General features: G+C 43.2%; 1 protein-coding gene across 1 annotated transcript in view; it reads right to left on the reverse strand.

The window, feature by feature from the left end:
• Positions 1-1,587: 1,587 nt before the first annotated feature.
• LOC115635649 (WD repeat-containing protein on Y chromosome-like) overlaps positions 1,588-17,939 on the reverse strand; it is a 52,992-nt gene continuing 36,640 nt past the window's right edge. The window contains 4 exon segments of the mRNA XM_030534709.1: positions 1,588-1,999; positions 3,811-3,963; positions 5,802-5,935; positions 13,534-13,718. Coding sequence (XP_030390569.1) covers positions 1,718-1,999; positions 3,811-3,963; positions 5,802-5,935; positions 13,534-13,718 — 754 coding nt within the window. The 3' untranslated portion in view covers positions 1,588-1,717.

The raw sequence follows: 17,939 nt of genomic DNA on the forward strand, positions 1-17,939 counted from the left end.
TTTCCAATGTTTCTAAGATGCCTGTCCTGGTGGTATCTTGGCATCCTGTTTTTGAGAAGAATATTTGAATTGTAGGTAATATAACTTACATTCCTTTGAGCTACAGAATCAAGATGCCTTTGTGGGGAATAAATCTTGATTTGCATTTACCAATCCCACTTTGTAATGAAGCAGCCTGGCACAAAATTGCAGTTTTAAAGAAAAATGGCAAATTGCATGTTGGGTAATCATTAGGCCATACCCATCACATGGTTTGTATCAGAGCTAGTCAGGAATTTTCCACTGAAATGGTTTTTTTTCCAATGAAAAAATCAGTTTCCACAAAATTATCTGTTGAAAAATTTTAAGTTTGCCCAATTTTTTCAATTTTCCATTGGGAAAATTGAAATGAAATAGTCCGACATTAACCTGCTGCTACCTAAGGTGCTGCAGTGCTCCATGACTGTTGTAGCTCAGGAGCTTCGTACTGGTCGTTAACTAGGGGCTGGGCTCGTGGGTCGGACTTTTCTCTCTCATTATGATCTCCACTTGCAACTTTTCCAAACTGGGATTTTTCACAACTTTTAAGCTCAAGAAAAATTTTAATATTTTGGTTTTTTTCAGGCTGAAAACAAATCTCAAAATATCAGAATTTCGCTGAGGATGGAAATTCTGATTTGGACTTGACTCTAGTTGCGATGCTCTGATGGCCCTCACTCTGAATGCAGTCATAAACACCTTTAAACCAAGCGACTGCTGCGTCATCCAGAGAAAGGTTCTCTTTTTGAATAGTGCTTTGAGTCATGCTGCTTTGTTTATATTGTTCTGGTTTGCTCTCAGCCTCCGGAAAGCTTACTGATGCAAACTCTACAGCGAGACTGCAGTGTCTAAGGTCACACTTATGATTTACTGAGTGTCTGCAAACAAGCTTTCAACTGCTGTTCACCTTCCCCCACCTTTTTCTTTTATAGTAAGGAGAAAATAACCATCTTCCGTCATTGCAGCAATTGCTCAGTTACATAGTTATTTGTGACATGAAGATTATAGGATAATTATAGTTGAAGATACTAAGATTTTACTAAATAACTAAGTATCAACATTTTATAAACTACAGGGAGTTTTTTTGCTCATATGGCAATATTTAGTCTTAATTGGAGACATAATTAACCAAGTAACTTCTAAACTACATAGTAACTGTCAGAGAGAATTATTAAAGAATGCAAGAATTCCCTGCAAATAAAGTGTCGCTGAATCTTTCTTTGCCTGGCTTTGATTTCTCCCATTATATTCAAGACCTCATTTCAAGAGCTAAAGCAGGCTTCAAGGGGCACTTGAGATGCACAAATGATAGTGGTTTGGTTTGATCTCAGCAGTTTGAGTTTTTCAAAATTGGGAGGGACAGAGATTTGAGCCACAACTGAGCTGAACTTCTGAAGATTGTCAAAGGTTGAAGAGATGGTTTCCCTTTTGCCCCTCACAAAATCCCATGTTAGTTGCTTTATTTTCATGATTCAATGTAGAAATTTCACCATTTTGAAACCAAAGTACAAAAATACTCTTTTGCAATTACTTTATGTGTGTATCAAAGAGGAATTTAGGTGTCAAAGGGACTGCTTAAAACAATGCTCCAGGGTCTAATACAAAAAAAGACAAAGCATATTGCTGTAGAAATGGAATCCAGATATTCTCTTTCAGAAGGTGCCAGTACTTAGCATCTATTACAGGCTAATAGAGACAGCTACTGTGAGAACTGGGAGGGAAATTGGAAACTTTTAGCCTTTTTACTGTGGGAGAGGCTAGCTCTGGTAGGTTTAACTAATGGGGGAAGCAGAGGGGCTTTCATGTGGACTGATGACTTCTTTCTCTCACTCAGGCTGGGCTCTTCTGTCTTCTCGGTGTCCAGGTCTGGGAAGGTTAATGGTAAAGACCGTAAGTCCGTCTCGGTGCTGCAGACTATGCCCTGCCTCAGCATCCGAGGGGTCATGGGTAAGTCTTGAGGTAAAGTTAATTTCTGCATCTCCTAAGACAGAATAGTTCATAAAAATGCATAATGAACACACAGGCCAACCTTGAGAAATACATTCTATCACATGCATTTCTATAGCGTCCGTCATTTTAGCATGGGCGTGTATGTGTCAGAATTTTGTCTGAGGGTCTGATGATGGGTGGTTCTCTAATTACAGCCAATTTCAGGGTTGAATCTCTCTGGATTTAGTTAGAGACTAGTGAAATTATTTCTGTGGTTCCAATAATCTCTGTACAAGCACCCAGAGACATTGTACGTGGTGCGTGGTGTATTTTTAAAACTCATTCAATTAAACACACACACTCACCCCTCCTTCCTCTCTGGGGACTCCACAGAACAGAGAGAAACAACAAAAGTTGATACAACCAGATTCCTCCAGTGCATTTTGTAGGGATGAATATAGATGAGCCCAAATGGCTCCTCTCCTCACCATCTACACATCTGGAACCCTCAAACCTGTATGTCCCAAACACAGGGGCATTTGGGGTAAGAAGTAACGTTCTCCCTGGCCATGGACACAGTCTTCCCTCCGCCTACAAGTGTAAATGGAATCCAGGGCCCATAGAACCTAGCAGCTCCATTGACGCCTGTGTTGATGCTGTCAGGATAATGTGTGGCCTTTAATCACTGTAGAGATGAATTTTTAAATATTCTGGCTAAGGGGTACTGCATTGCTAGGTGCCAGGTTTTACGTCTGACTTGCACGTATACTGACAAAAAATGGTGGGATACACATGTTTTGAAAAATGCATATTTCATATCTGTAATAACAGGTATTTCTGTTATAATACATACAAATGTATTAGGGGATGAAGCTCCTGGCTGGGAACTAAGATTTCTAATATTTGCTCTGTCACTAACTCACTATGCGGCCTTGGGCAAATCACTTAACCTCTTTGTGCTTCAACTTTCCTATCCATAAAATTGGGAACTACATTATTTATCTGTGTGCCTCAGGGGGTTGTTTTGTGGATTAATACTTGACATTTACACAACACTTATCATGTATACACTGTTCATAATTGCAAAGGATAATTATTATATCATAAATATATTAAAGATCTGGAGGTGCTCAGATAGCATGATAATGGGGGCCAGACAGAGAGAGATTTGAAACATGAACAAATGTATCTAAGTTAAACAAGTATTTTAAGAAATCTCTGAAGGAATGAAGATTCTCTTTGAAAGCAGTGCAGCCAACTCAACTTTGACTCCATATTTAATTTTTGTACAAGCAAGCTTGTAACCCAAGCGAGGATCAAGAAAAATGTTCCCATGGTAGTTTTTTTAAACAAATTTAAACGTAAACTGTTATTGTTAAGAAATCAATATCACCCAGGCCTAGTTTGCAAACAGCAGCCTGGAAGTGATGCTAAACAAAAGTGAAAGTGATGCCATTCATTTTCATTTTCCAAGAAGTAAACAAACAAAATAAATAAATAAAATAAAAAAATAATTTTTTAAAATTCTTTCCATTTTAATTTTCTATGCTGTTGTTAGAAAGGTAGTTAGCGTGAGTCTGCTACAGATTAGGGGTTTTAAGTTGAAGTTAACCCATTAACAAACAGCTAGCTGATTTACTTACTTGCTTAATCCTTTTGTAGGGAAGTTTATGGAGAAAATATTAACCCTTACAGGAAAAGCCGCAAGGAAAATATAATGAAAACAGCCAGCTTGTTCGCCAGGAGTCATTGATTGGCTGATTCTGAAAATGCTGTTGGAATGGCTATTGGCAGGATGGGCTTTGGCAGCTGGAGGGCTGGTTTGTATTTAATCTAAAACTACCCGAAGAGAAGGACGCTTACCGGAGTTACTAGTGCATGAAAAGGTGAACAGAGTGTCCCAAACCGGTTGAATTTGTTAGCACTGATAGCCCCAAACACACGCCGACGGGCTTTCCTTCCTGTAATTCTTTTCACCAGGTCATTTTCCAGATGGTGTCTGAAAAGGCTCTGGCACTGAGAAGGGAAGAGAAAAAACTGGGTTGCAACGGCAATGATGCCATCACACTAATGTAAAAACTATCTCCCATTGGTTCACGTTGCAAACAACTAAATCCACCACCAGAGCTGCCCTTTTCCTAAAGCTCAGAAGCAAAGGGCATCAGTATCACTTACTGGAAATGCCTGACAATGGTTTTATAACAGCAATAGATCCCCTTTCCAAAGGAATGCTAATTACAGCTCAGCTTCAGTGGCTAAAGTGTAAAATGGACAGACTATTCTATGTATGATTATTTCCCCAAAACTCCAATATATGCCAGGCACAATGCATGCCCTATGCCCCAAAGAGTTTACACTCCTGTGCTCATGCATTCCTAGTCTCATGGACTCCAAGTGGACATCTGCATGGAGCTCATTGTAGGATCCACCAAGCGAAGATGATAGATGAGATTGCAGAGGAGGGACAAGGTAACAGCAGGGTTCATGGGTTATAAAGCCAGAAGGATTCACTGTGATCATCTATTCTGATCTCCTGTACATCACACACCATCTGAGTTGCTCAGTAAGGCATGGGACATCTCAAAGGATCCATCATGTGTTATTGGTTCTGTTTATTGTTCTTTTCCCTGCTCACTTCTCACATCCTTCCCAGCAGAAGTGAAATTTGAGGAGGGAATTGAACATGGTGAGGAATGTGGCAAGGTGACCTGGTTTTGGAAGGGTGTTCCCAGGTTAAGGGGAAGCCTTCACATGGTGGTGGTTGCTGATTTTAGAGAAATTACACAGTTTTCTTTCTTTCTTCCTGATGGTGTGACTTTTAGTGACTGACAGGTCTGGACTGATCTCCCTGAAGATGGTCATTTCTCTATATCCACATAACAGCAATAGAAGAGGCGATACAAGCTTTCCCCACCCTGGCGCTTCAGCCATGTGCTGGAGAGAGCAGACCTCCAGGAGTGAAAGGACAGTTTTCAGTCTCCTTGGCCCACGTAGTCCCTGGTCTTTTTACTGAGAATGCCAAGAAGATTGCAAGTTAGTGCCAGTGGAGATATGTCCACTGGAAAATATACCGAGTTGACCCATCTCATTTCACAAAGGCTACAGAGCAGAGTTTGGATGCGAGTAATTCCAGTCATTATGGATGTGGGCTAATTCCACTGTTTGCAGTCCATTACAGTTGGAACAAACTACCAAGGGAAGTGGTGGATTCTCCATCTATTCAAGGCTTCATATGAAGGCTGGCAGCCTTTCTGCAAAATACGTGTTAGTCAAATGGAAGTTATTGACCTGGTATATACGGGACATCCAATTAAATGGTCCCTTCTGGCCTTAAAATCTATGAATCACCAACCCTTTGTGCCACCCAAATACCCTGAAAAGTCACATTTTACAACGGCATTAAACACCTGAAGAAGAGGTACCGAAGAATACATAAGAATGGAGCATTTGTTATCAGACCTTGGAGATTATTGTTATCTGCATTTCCTTATTAAATATAGTTCAGCTTTGCTGCCTCACACAGGAATAAAACCCACTGGCTATTACTTTAAGAAACCATCTGTTATTATTATTATTATTATTATTATTAAAAAGAACCACACAGTTCAACAGTCTGTTTGCTCTTGTGTGTGCAATAGATTGGATTGCTCTGCATAATCCGCGAACTGTTCCCCGTGAATGACTTTTTTTGGCTTGCCTATCTGAAGCAATCCCCAATGCTTTATCACTTTGTGTGTCTTTTAATTAATCTGAGCTCATGGCAGATTCTCTTATCTTAAGCTGCAGGGTTTTACCCTTCAGTGGAATGGCAGTGTGTCAAGGTCAGAGATAGACAAAAGATCTCACAGACTCACCTCGTGTTTTCTTTGATTTGAGGTACCGGTGAACGCTTGTGGAGTTGTCAGGCGGCTTTGCACTGCATCCGCGGCAGAAATCTGGCTGGGGGATGTGGATGGATGGGCACCATCCGCTCTTGGTAATTGGAACTCTGTAGAGAGAGAATAGGGTCAGCAGGGGCACTGTATGGTAGAACATGGCATAAACATTATTTCTTAAAGGCATGGGCAGTTCTGTCAGATTCTTCTTAAGTGGAATCCCAGCAAAGCAAGGCAAGGGCCTAAAACTGAGCAGGGACCACACTCACCCAGTGCTAAATGCCACATGACTCAGGAGAAGAATCACACCTCTTTATTATGTGGATTTAGCTTCCTAACACTATCATGGCCTGATAAGCATCACCAGACCTTCCTTTTCCCATTTGACTCATTGGCTTCTGGGACACCTGTGTAATTGCCATAGGTGCGAAGACTCTGCATGTGTTAATATTGCTTGAAGCACTTATCAACCTAACTAAAAAAAGAACCAGACTGTCCATGATGGAGTCACACTCGACCTGGCTTGGGCCTGTTAGTTCTTTGCATTCAAGCCAAATTGTAGCTTCATTATCAACAGCTGCCCCCTCCCAGCTCCGCATCCTTCCTGGATTTGAAAAGTTTGCTGGTTTGAAAGCCTTTGTGGGCATTTACAAAGGGAAAGGTTTGTTTCTGCAGTCAGGCTGCTGTGTGATGAGACCTCTGTGAGTCTGATCGTTCTGAGGTGATGCTGATCGAACACTCCTGCGTGGTGTGAGATCACTGTGCTGACAGAGGTCAGCAACAATTCCGTTTCAGTCTTTGAAAGAGGAGGGGTGTTTTAGCCCCTGTAGTCTGACAATTGCTTTCTGTCTATTTAAATAGCTGTTGCAGCTGCGAAGCATGCTGCTTCATTTCCTGTCCCAAACCATGCAAGGTGCTGTTTGCTGTGAAACAGATGCTACCTTTCAACTCAGAGCTGGTTGCACTTCAGTAATGCTTGAAGTGATCCCTGTGCAATTTATCTATCAGCTTTCGAAAGGGATAGTTAAGATCTAGTCCAAAAGAAATGTTTCCATAAATTATGAAAATTCCAGTCTGAATTCCTGTCCCCACCCGTGCTCCCAGGGATGCACTTAAAACCACCCCCATCACCTGTTTACAGCCGGGTAGACCATGGCAAATACAGTTGGCAAAAATATTTTTGACAAAAATGTCAAAGCCAAATCGTTTCATGGAGATACATTGATTTCAACTATGTTTTTGACAGGAAGGCTTCAGAGGTCCAGGGCTTTCTGGTTTCATCTGACTAAATAGAGGGAGAGAGCAACTTGACTGGACAAACCTGACCCTTTCTATCCACAACCCTATTTCACAAAAACACATTTTAAAACCTTGAAAGTAGTCATGAAACTGAATCGGCCTCCTCAAGCCAGCTCGTGTGAGATGGTTAGAAACACAAATGAAAGTCATACCAGTCTGTATTCATTAGATGCTCCCCTCGGCCCGGGCTAATGGCCAACTGCCCAGCCCACAAACCCTGACCCTCAAAGGGTTCACAGAGCCAGGATCCTGGGTCAGCCCATTACAGAAATAGGTCTAGAGGTTTGAAATTTAAACCTGAACTGCCTTAAAGTTCATGAGGGGATTGGAGGGCGGGCAGGGGGAAAGAATCAGACCCATGTCTAATAAATTGGAAAAGTGCATGAAATTGTTAACTTTCCTTCACCTTTAACAATCAACGGTTTATTATAACATAGGGAAGGGTATTTATTTTCCCTAAGCACCCACTATTTTGCCTGGCAGTGCTCCTTTAAGCTTCTGAAGTCCTTTGGGATGAAACGTGCCAAATAAGTGCAAGACATTAATTCGTTTTATTAAAGATGATGATACAAAGACAAATACCTTTGGACTCTGCCAAGCACCCTTCGGGAGGCCCCAAACTGACAGAGAGTAAGTGAGGTATCGAACAGTCACTAAAGTTCAAACATTTGGAGTGTGGCAGGGAGAGAGCTGCTCATAAAAAGACCGTCTCTGCATTGACATTCACCTGCCCTTTCCATATAGGGTGGGGTCCCTGTGGGGAGAGAGCTTCTCTTCTCCCCTCCCCTGACTGCCTCTCCACCCCAGGCCCCCTCACCTTGCCTCATGAGACCTTAGGTCCAATCCTCTGGTGTGGCTTTTTTCCTCCACCCCACCCTGCTTGCTGGATATGGTTCTAGATCTGTCCCCTCCCTTCCAGGGGATGGGGATTGGTTTGCGTCCTCCCTTCCTTCCTGGCCTGCAGCTTTATGTTCTTAGCTTAAACCCCTTTCTTATGGAACCCTACTCTACCAAGCATGCCTCCTTCGCTAGGCTTCAGCCTGCTTGTAACGTAGTTTGTAACAGGGCTAGGCGTGGATGCAAACCCTGCACCATTGCACTAGGTAGGGTGATCAGACAGGAAGTGTGAAAAATCAGGATGGGGGTGGGGGATAATAGGTGCCTATATAAGAAAAAACCCTCAAATATTGGGACTGTCCCTATAAAATTGGGGCTCTAGTCACCCTGGCATTAGGCTGCAAGTGCATTTGAAGCTGGCTCCCAAACACAGGGCCTGATCCAAAACCCACAGATGCCAATGGGAGCCTGTCCACTTCAGTGACTCAGAGTCCTGGTTAACAGCTTCGGGGTAGACAGAGCTTGAGACCCATGAAAGAGACACGGAGTCCACTGCTGTCACTGGGAGGTTTGCAGGAGCAGGTTTCTAGCATGGGATCCTAGCATGGGTAGCTTTTGCTTTTGTTTCCCTCTATGGCCCCTAAGGGCTGAGAAGCAGACAAAGAGGCAGACACAGCAAGGTGACTTCAGAGGATGCCCAGGGAGGTCAGAGATAATTCATACAGTGGAGCCTGTAAAACACTGGCAGCCTCTGATCAGCCAGGCAAGGCTTGGAAGGTAGGATCTGGAAAGAGAATTATGCAACCGTGTCTGTTCGAATGAGGGAATTCGCTATTTCCCCATTTCGTTCCTCGTCTCCAATACCTGTGAGTTTTAAACAATATGCTGGACCGGGAAAAGGCATTCTTCAGCATCGCTGGGGCTCAGCACTGTCTAGACTTCAAAACACAGCACTGCACACCCTTCCTTGAACTCCTGCCACTGCTTTTCTCAACATTTCCTAGACATGGAAGCTGAGAGCCCTTCGCTTTGCCAAAGTCTCAATCATGCTAACGAGCCCCTAGTTCCTGTAGCATCTGGCAATTGGACCTGCTGAACTTATAGCAGGTGTTAGCAAAGTTCATTTCCAAAACCACATCCATCCGAAAAATTCAGCCTTCACTTCCCATTATGGAATGACAGCATCTCCTTTCAGGCTGACGGAGAGAGAGAGAAGCTTGGAGCAGGCCGTTCCTAGAGGGACTGCTTCCTAATAATTACGCTACGGGGGTAAGCTTTCTACTGGCATATTACTGTCAGGCCAAATTGCTGTCTAAATCCTGTCAGAAAGGAGATACCTCTTGTAGCTTGGAAGCATGTCCTCTTTTCTATAAAACCAGCTATGTCCAGAGACCCGAGGTCGCAGCTGCCCTAAATAATCTGCTCTCTCTCGCTTATGTCCTTTCCAACTTCTTATCTGTATGTTGAGGGATCTGTGGTTCTGCAAATCTGGTTACCCTTAAGTGAGTTTAGATTTCTCATGTACTGAGGTGTTTATTTAATTTAGGGTAGAGTTTCTCACATTAATAGTTAGCCTTTCACTCTGTGGGTTTTCATTGCAAAGAATGGGACCTGGCTGTCTCCGAGTGCAGTCCAAGTGAAAAGAGTTTATAAGGAGAAGGCACAGGGTTTGCCTAACCCCACGATCTAAGTAACTCCTTAAAACCCTGTTTCTACCCCAGTCATGGCTCCTCTGCATCCCTCATGATGTGGCTCAGCCTGAACCCTTCAGTGCTGATAGGAGGCATTTTCCAGTTGCCTCTTGTTACCCTTACAGTGTGCATCAGGTCCATGACACATCCAGCCCCTGCGGGCTTTGGTTATGTGCTAGCGAATGGGTTTGCCTCACCGCTGTTCTCTACTGGATGGACTGTCAGACCTGCTCCAGTATCAGCTCATTTCACCCTCTGGCTATCTTAGGTACTTTATAGCCCTCATAGGACTTCACAGTTATTAAGGGCTTTTATCTCACCACACTCTATGAGGCAGGGAAACAATATCCTCAGTTTTAGAAATGGGGAACTGAGGCACATGGTAGGTTGAGTGACTTGCCCCATGTGAGACACACCATGAGCCTGCAGCTGAGCCAGGAATTGAACCTATGTCTTTTGAGTCTTAGCCCAGAACGCTAATTGCTATGCCCTTCTTCTGTCGGGTGGCATGCCCCTAGGAGGGACAGAACCAAAACTAACCCTAGAGGTCATTTAGCTCATGTAACAGAGGCCCATGTTTTTGGAGCTCAAGGTATCAGTTGCCATGGAGTGTCCTGTGATTATTTTCAGAAGTGACTAGAGATTTTGAATGTCTCAATTTTTGGGTGCCTAACTTGACACCCCTTAAAGGGGCCTGATTTCCAGAAGGTGGGTGTTCTGCACTTTCTAGAAATCAGGTCCCTTTAAGGCACATGAACCCGGGCAGCCCCAAATGGAGGCAACCAGAATCACCACTCACTTTAGACACTTGAAGCCCCAACACTCCAAAATTTTGACCCAGAGAAAAACACGCTCAGCAAAAACAATTTTTCAGGTGTTTGATCACGATGGAGCTGATTCCAGCCCCACAGCTCTGATCCGGCAGCTCTAATCTGATAGGCTAGAAAATTAAAACAAATCAATGAAAAGCTCCATGTTAGGACTCCGACTGTCTGATGTAGATATGACCGTGTGTGATAGATAATGTGTCAGCTTGAGCTGTAGCTTTAAAAACACAAAAACAAATGTCATGTGTGAACATGAAGGGTGCGTTCATCTAATGGCAGGACACCGAACGGTAATTAAAACATTCAGCAAATGGGAACAGACCCGCAAACACTTAAGTGGCCTAAGCCCACCTAATACAAGAACGCGGAAGGTGCACCTGCTAAGCAGAAAGGCAATAATCCTACTGCCTTCCATTCCACAGCACCTTCCATCAAAGGATCTGAAACCAGTCTCATTAATTCAGTTTTCTCCACAAGGCGGGTTTTACACATGGGGATGCAGAGGCACAGAGTGTACGTCACACAGGAAATCTGTGGCAGAACCGAGGAATTCTGGCTCCAAGTTTCCTGCTCTAACGCCTACCCAGCATGGCACCTGGTACTTAAGGGCTTGATCTCAAGCATTGGAGTCAAAGGAAAGAGTCTCTAATTGTTCACTGTTCGAGCTGCTTGTGGATTTGGATAGGGAAACACATCCAGATATAAAATGCTGCAGTGTATTGTGAGCTCTCCAAAGCAGCAAGATGGCAGATTTCTTTGTCTTCCCAGACAGCTGGAACAGATTTTACATTTGACTAAGAAGTCTGATGTCTGGGCTTTCAAACAGCACTCTGGACAAAGCGCTTATGTGTGTTTTAACAAACATGTTCATGAAGGCAGGGTTTGCAGCCAGCCCACTAAGAGTTGGCTGCAAGCTGCTCCTAACTTGGAAGGAAAAGTGCAGAAAATCTGTGTCCAGGCTAAACAAATCTGAGCACATGCACCCGTTCAGCCTTGAATCTCGGAAGCCTTTGACTGGCCAGTAGCTCCAGGTGGTCAGAATTTGCAGTCTTGCTGGTTGATTTCTATAGGTCCATTTCAATTCAGACCCCAAACGATGATGTGGGTGCTATTCTGCACACTCCTCCCAGTTAGATAACTGCACAGTTATTACCATCTCCAAACATCAGAGCAAGGCAAATCGACCCTTTTAGATCCTCACTCGGCAAAACACTTAAGCACTTGCTTCATGCTAAGCATGTTCTTAAGTCCATCTCTGTTCTGCACTGAAACATGTGCTTAACTTTAAGAACAGACTTCAGTTCCCTTGACTTCAGTGGGTTTTAAACACCTGCTTACGTGCTTTGCTGAGCTGGCACCTTCATGCATCTGACCTATTATGTAATACTATCCATAGATGTCGGATTTCCTTCCTGAGCTCCATTGTGATCAGGTGGCATGAAACATGAGATTTAACTTCCCTGATCTGATTCTACATATGGCAATAGTGGTAATCCAATTATCTACCCTTTTAAAAATGCAGCCACACTATTTGACTCTCTGCTCCAGAAACTCAGAGTTCACAGTGAATATATTTCTGTTCATTTGGGAAGATCTGAAAGTATTTCCATTGTGGGCATTTGTTCAGTTTAATGTGTACCGGGGTCACTTTGTGTCCCCCCTCCACTCTTGGGCTAGGAATTTTCTGGGCAGTGTTGATTTTTTTCCTTTGTTTTTAGTTAGCTTCTTTTGTTGGTACCCAAAGACCTTTGGGTATTGGCACCACATCATAAGAATATTTTATTATTATTTATCACAGTTATGAATGCGACTCTGTTTACTGCATGGCCCCTAATGATTTACACAAATTCCTGGAACGCATATTGTGCAAAGTGAATGGAAACCTCACAGCTGTGCATTCCTTCAGTGAGAAGTGCAGTCCGGTTCCAGTCTGTTTCTTAGCAATAAAAGTCAGGCCTGTGCAATCTATGAAACAGCTTGGCAGCCACGTAAAACTGTCTGACTGTTAGAACAATTTGTTGCTCACTTATTCTGGGTCCTGCCCTGAAGTCCTGACTCCAGTAAACCCATCCCTCCATTTCCAGTATTTGCCAATTGGCTTCATTGAGTTTTGGCTGTGCGAAGCCTTCAAGGTTGGAGCTTTAGGAGCACTTCTGACACTCTGAAAATGACATTTTTTTTTTTTTACTCAGCAATTGCGGAACATTCAGTTCATTTTAAAGAGGAGGCAAACAAGCAGCGGACTGGGATTTGGCTGCAGTAATGAATTTAGCTCTTCCCAGCCTCACTAGGTATACATTTCTCCCTGGAACCTAATTAAAATACTTTAATATCCATCTTTCAGCACCTTTTGTGAAGCTGGATGACAAATGAGTCACTCTATTTTATAATTACATAAATGTTAACTTGTTTTAAAAAGAGACACATTTGGGGCCAGATCCTAAACTTTCCCTCTGGCTACTTTGGGTTGCACACACTGCACAGGAACCTGGTCTAGACGGGCAGCAGGGGATTCCCAAGGTTTACAGCAGCATCTCCCAAAATGCAGGTTGTGTTGGACTAGCTGGGGGTGGAGAGCCATGAAGGTGTATGGAGTGAGCTGGGTAGGTTGTAACAACACATGGCATGGGTGCAAGGGGATCAGTGGATTGCATTTTCCTGAAAGGAGAGGGAATTAGACTTCAAAAGTCTGAGATATGCTGGCATGGGGAAAGGGAAGCATAGTGGGAGTGGGGAACAGATGGGAGGAGGCCAAGAGTGGAGTGTACTGTGTTCCAGCTGATCCTCACCTGTGCAATGGCTGTAAGGGCTCAGAACGAACCAGCCTGTCCACGAGTGGCCCTTCGGCTGTTTTAACTTGCACGGGGAGCTGGTTTCACCCCTGGCTGCCCCCAGGAATGGGGAAGGTGTATTGCAGCCATCTTTGCCCCCTGTTCTGTCAGTTGCATAGAGAGTGTGAGGTCTCACTGTCCTTCCAGAAGAGCTGAAGTTAAGGGCTAACTCTTGAGAATATGCTCCTGATTCTTAAGGCGGGCCCCACTGTGGGAAAACACTTACCCTGCAGTTGCTCTTTCTCCTCCATTGCGCTTCCCCCATTGATCTCCTGGTTTACTTTCTCTTCTGTCTCTTCCTCCACATTTCTGACAAGCTCCCTTGAACTGAAGAGCCGCCCATCAGTATATGCCGGCTGCTTGGTTGGCGTTCGTTTTTTCCTGATTTCTCTTCTCTCACTCCAGGGATCCCTGATAAAAAAGAAAAAACAAACATAAAATAAAAAGGTGCTACTGCTAGACTGGGTTAAATATCTGTAACCAAACCTGGGACTGATTATCACAGGCAGCCAGAGAAAATGTGAAACCCAAACCCTAATGGATGAGACTCATCTTACCTACAAAAGGCATGGGGACCTCCATTACAGGAGGCATTGGGAACAGTAAGCTATTGTTGAGAATAATCTTGGATTAGAAAGGGGGTTGGATTACACCATTTTACTTGATGGCCTTTTCCATCTGTGATTTCTCTGATTCACACCACAGTCACAGATAGTCATATTAACCCTGTTTCTATAGAAGGAAAAGACAGTGCTCCAATTGACGTAAGTGGTGCTAGATGCCATAAAGAACATAGAAAGAACTGCCTCATGTGTTAGTCCATATGGTAATAAGATATCTGGCCATACTGGCAACTCAGAGTATGGCAGAGATTCCTAAAGACAGAGCTGTGGGGAAAAGAGAAAGTATCACCCCACCTGCATTAACATTCTCTTGCCATATCAGCCCAGGTCATTTCACAGCCTGAAAAGTTCACTTTTCATTAAATGCATTGAAACTTGGAAAATTCAGCATAGTTTGACATAAAAATTCATCTTCACTAGAATGAAACGTCACATGTCCAGAACCAGTGGGTTTGCTCAAAGATAGTATTGCGCAGAAATCCACGACATCCCCCCCGCTCTCCTTCTGGACCAGTTCCATGAAATCAAAACTGAATGTGAAAATCTCAAATACTGCACATGTCACTGCAAATATTTCACATGGCCATACATAGCCCTATGGCCAACGTAGGAACACTACAGAAGTAGAAATTCAACAGTTTAAGATTGGAAGAGGTTAAAACCACAACAGAAGACAGTCCCAGCTCAATAATAAATTGAATTTATTTGTTGAATTTTATGGACACTAGTCAGATACCAATGCCTTAGAATAACAATAGCAATGGTTGAGCTGCAGAGTCCAACCTTGACCTAGCAGTAGGTTTAAAACCGGCTTATTAACCGGAATGGTGTGATACTTGGTTTATACCTAAGTTTACCAAATGCCTTCTCTTTATATTGTACTTTGGTTTCAGCTTGTGGCTGCAAAGCCAGTGGAGGTGACTTACCTGCAGTCCCCCACGCCACCCAGTCGCAGCAAATGGCAAGGCGAGAACCAAACAGACGCGCTTTCCCACAGGAAGTGGGCCAGTTCAAGGGGAGCTGAACAAACTAGACTTTCTGGCGTTTGTTCTGTTGAGAAGATGTGTAACTTCTACTAAGAAAGTCTTTGTGAGAGAATAAGCTTAAACCAGACTGTTCTCTGTATGTAATATTCACGTCTGTCCGAAGCTGTTTACTGCGACTATAGGTAGCAAATAAAATAGACTAAGGTAATGTATGGACACTCATTTCTCTTCTGAAAAGAAAATTCCTTGGGCCAGATTCATCACAGTGGCATAAGCAGGCACAGCTCCACTGAAGACCATTGAGTTGAGACAACTTAAGTCAGCCCAGAGTCCAAAGTTTCCTGACAGCTGGAAGCCATGACAGGATCAGACACTTTATCCATTCCCACGGCCCTGAAAGAATTCAGATTCTCCATCTAATAGTCATACACAGCCAGCTAAATGACTATGCTTGCTGGGAGAGGCAAGCTGGAGTAATGCTCCCGAGCCCAACATGACTCCACTGGTGGTTAGCTTGGTCCCCGGCCAAAGCAATGAAATTGGAAGGAAGTATGTGGCTTCTCTTTGGTACTTTGTGGTTTGACCATCTGCAGGGAGCTTGAGTAGGCGAGCATCTCTCTCTTTCTGCCTACTCCCTTTTCCACAGCAGACCAACAGCCCAAGAGCAGTGATAGTCTCTATCGCTATAATAAATGACACTTCTATAGAGCTTGCCATCTGAGGGTCTCAAAGTGCTGGCAAGCCTGCACTTGGAACACTGCATTCAGCTCCGGCACCTCAGTAACAGAAAGATGTAGAGGAAAGAACAGCAGCAAAATGATTGCTGGATTAGTGGGGCTGGTTTATGATGAAAGAGCTTGGCTATGGGGAATGAGATAATCACCTATAGCAGGGGTAGGCAACCTATGGCACGGGTGCCGAAGGTGGCACACAAGCTGATTTCCTGGCCACTGGTCTGGGGGGCTCTGCATTTTAATTTAATTTTAAATGAAACTTCTTAAACATTTTAAAAACCTGTTTACTTTATATACAACAATAGTTTAGTTATCAGAGGGTAGCCGTGTTAGTCTGGATCTGTAAAAGCAGCAAAGAATCCTGTGGCACCTTATAGACTAACAGACATTTTGGAGCATGAGCTTTCGTGGGTGAATACCCACTTCCTCAGATGCATGTTTAGTTTAGTTATATATCATAGACTTATAGAAAGAGCCCTTCTAAAAACATTAAAATGTATTACAGGCACGCAAAACCTTAAATTCAAGTGAATAAATGAAGACTCGGCACAGAACTTCTGAAAGGTTGCCAACCTCTGACCTATAGTATCAGAGGTGTGCAAAGGGTGGAGATGAATGGAGGCCATACCTATGGGTAATGGGATGAAGGTAAGAAAAGGAGCATTGACGATATCAGGGGAGCCTTTCTGGTAGTGAGATTTATTAAATAGTGAAGGAGTCGTTCACTGGATATGACAGAGGCCTCATCATGTGGCAGGCAATTTTAATCTAGGAAATAGCTCTACACCAACGGGAGGTGCACTGGACAAATGAGATGAGTGTTGAATCTCTAATTTCTGTGATTAATGTGGAGATCATCATTAGGGGTTACGATCAGGGAAACCGTTTTTAAATCAGTTTTTCCATTAGATGCCTATTTTTCTAGGGTATCCCATACCTTCCCTGTCATCTCCCCCAACTTTTGCTTTGGCCTGAAACGTACTTGTACATGGCCAGAGAGAAATGTTTGCTGAATACAGTTGAGGAGGGTGAAGAGGGAAAAGTACATTCATGTCATTTTTAAGATGCAAGATTACAAAAGGCTAAAAAATAGATGTTTGTGGTTTCTGAAGCCATTTGGCATTCCTGGGTTGGAGTTGATGAGACTCTGAGTTTTTGTTATTATTTAGACACCCTTACATTTTGCAGGGCTATTTCTCTTCAATGTGGGTCTGTGTGGGTAGTAAAGCAGAGTAAAGCAGAGAGTATTTTGGGGAAAAAAAACAAAGTTAAAAATGGCCTGGTTATCGAGTTTAGAAAAGTGCTCATTGCATGTACAACCACTTGTGTTGTTTTTTTTTTAAAGAGCTCAAATTTGCAGTAGATTTTGAGGATGTGGACATGCACAAAACACAATGAAATATATATGGGAAAACAACTGAAGCAGACTCCTCTTGAGCTAAGATCCTGAAGAATAGATATATTTCATACTTCATTATGCATTTCCTGATTTATGTTAGCTTGTATCTAGTACTGTGTGAACACTGGGAGTGTGGGTTTGTACAAGAGTCAGCTAAACTTCTGGTGGACTCAGGTTGGATTGTTTCAAGGTTGAGATAAAGGTCCACATAAATGAAGAACTCTCTGCTGAATTCATTGAACTCTCAAACTCAGAGAACAGTGTTGATCCCATACGCTGTGCTCTGATGGTCATCATATAAGTTTTAGTAACTATTGCACCAAATTCAATTCTTGTGGGTATCTAGTTATACTTCGAACCTCATCTTCAACGCTGAAAGATTCCTACTAAATCCTGCATGCTCCGAAGAGAATCCTATTCACTAGCATCAAGGGTTAAGCAGCTTTTGACCTCTCTGTCTCTGTCCCTATTAGTGGCCAGCATACACCTAATCTGTCCTAGGACAATTGCTGTGGATCTTATTCTTCCTGATTCAGGCTATGTCTACACTACCACAGGATCGACACTGCTGTGATCGATGCACCAGGGGTCAATTTAGTGGGTTTAGTGAAGACCTGCTAAATTGATGGCAGACTCCAGTATTCCAACAGGAATGAGAGGAGTGAGGTAAATTGATGGAAGAGCATCTCCTGTCGACCCAGTATGGTGTAGACACCACAGTAAGTCGACCTAAGCTACGTCGACTCCAGCTACGATATTCACATAGCTGGAGTAGCGTAACTTAGGTTGACTTACCTCAGTAGTGTAGACATAGCCTCAATGTTGACTCAATGTTAATCCAGTAAATCAAGAATTATTTCACTTTCTTTTTCTTTCTCCCAGCATTGGAC

The sequence above is a fragment of the Gopherus evgoodei genome, chromosome 15 (assembly GCF_007399415.2).
Source record: "Gopherus evgoodei ecotype Sinaloan lineage chromosome 15, rGopEvg1_v1.p, whole genome shotgun sequence".
Taxonomy (NCBI): domain Eukaryota; kingdom Metazoa; phylum Chordata; order Testudines; family Testudinidae; genus Gopherus; species Gopherus evgoodei.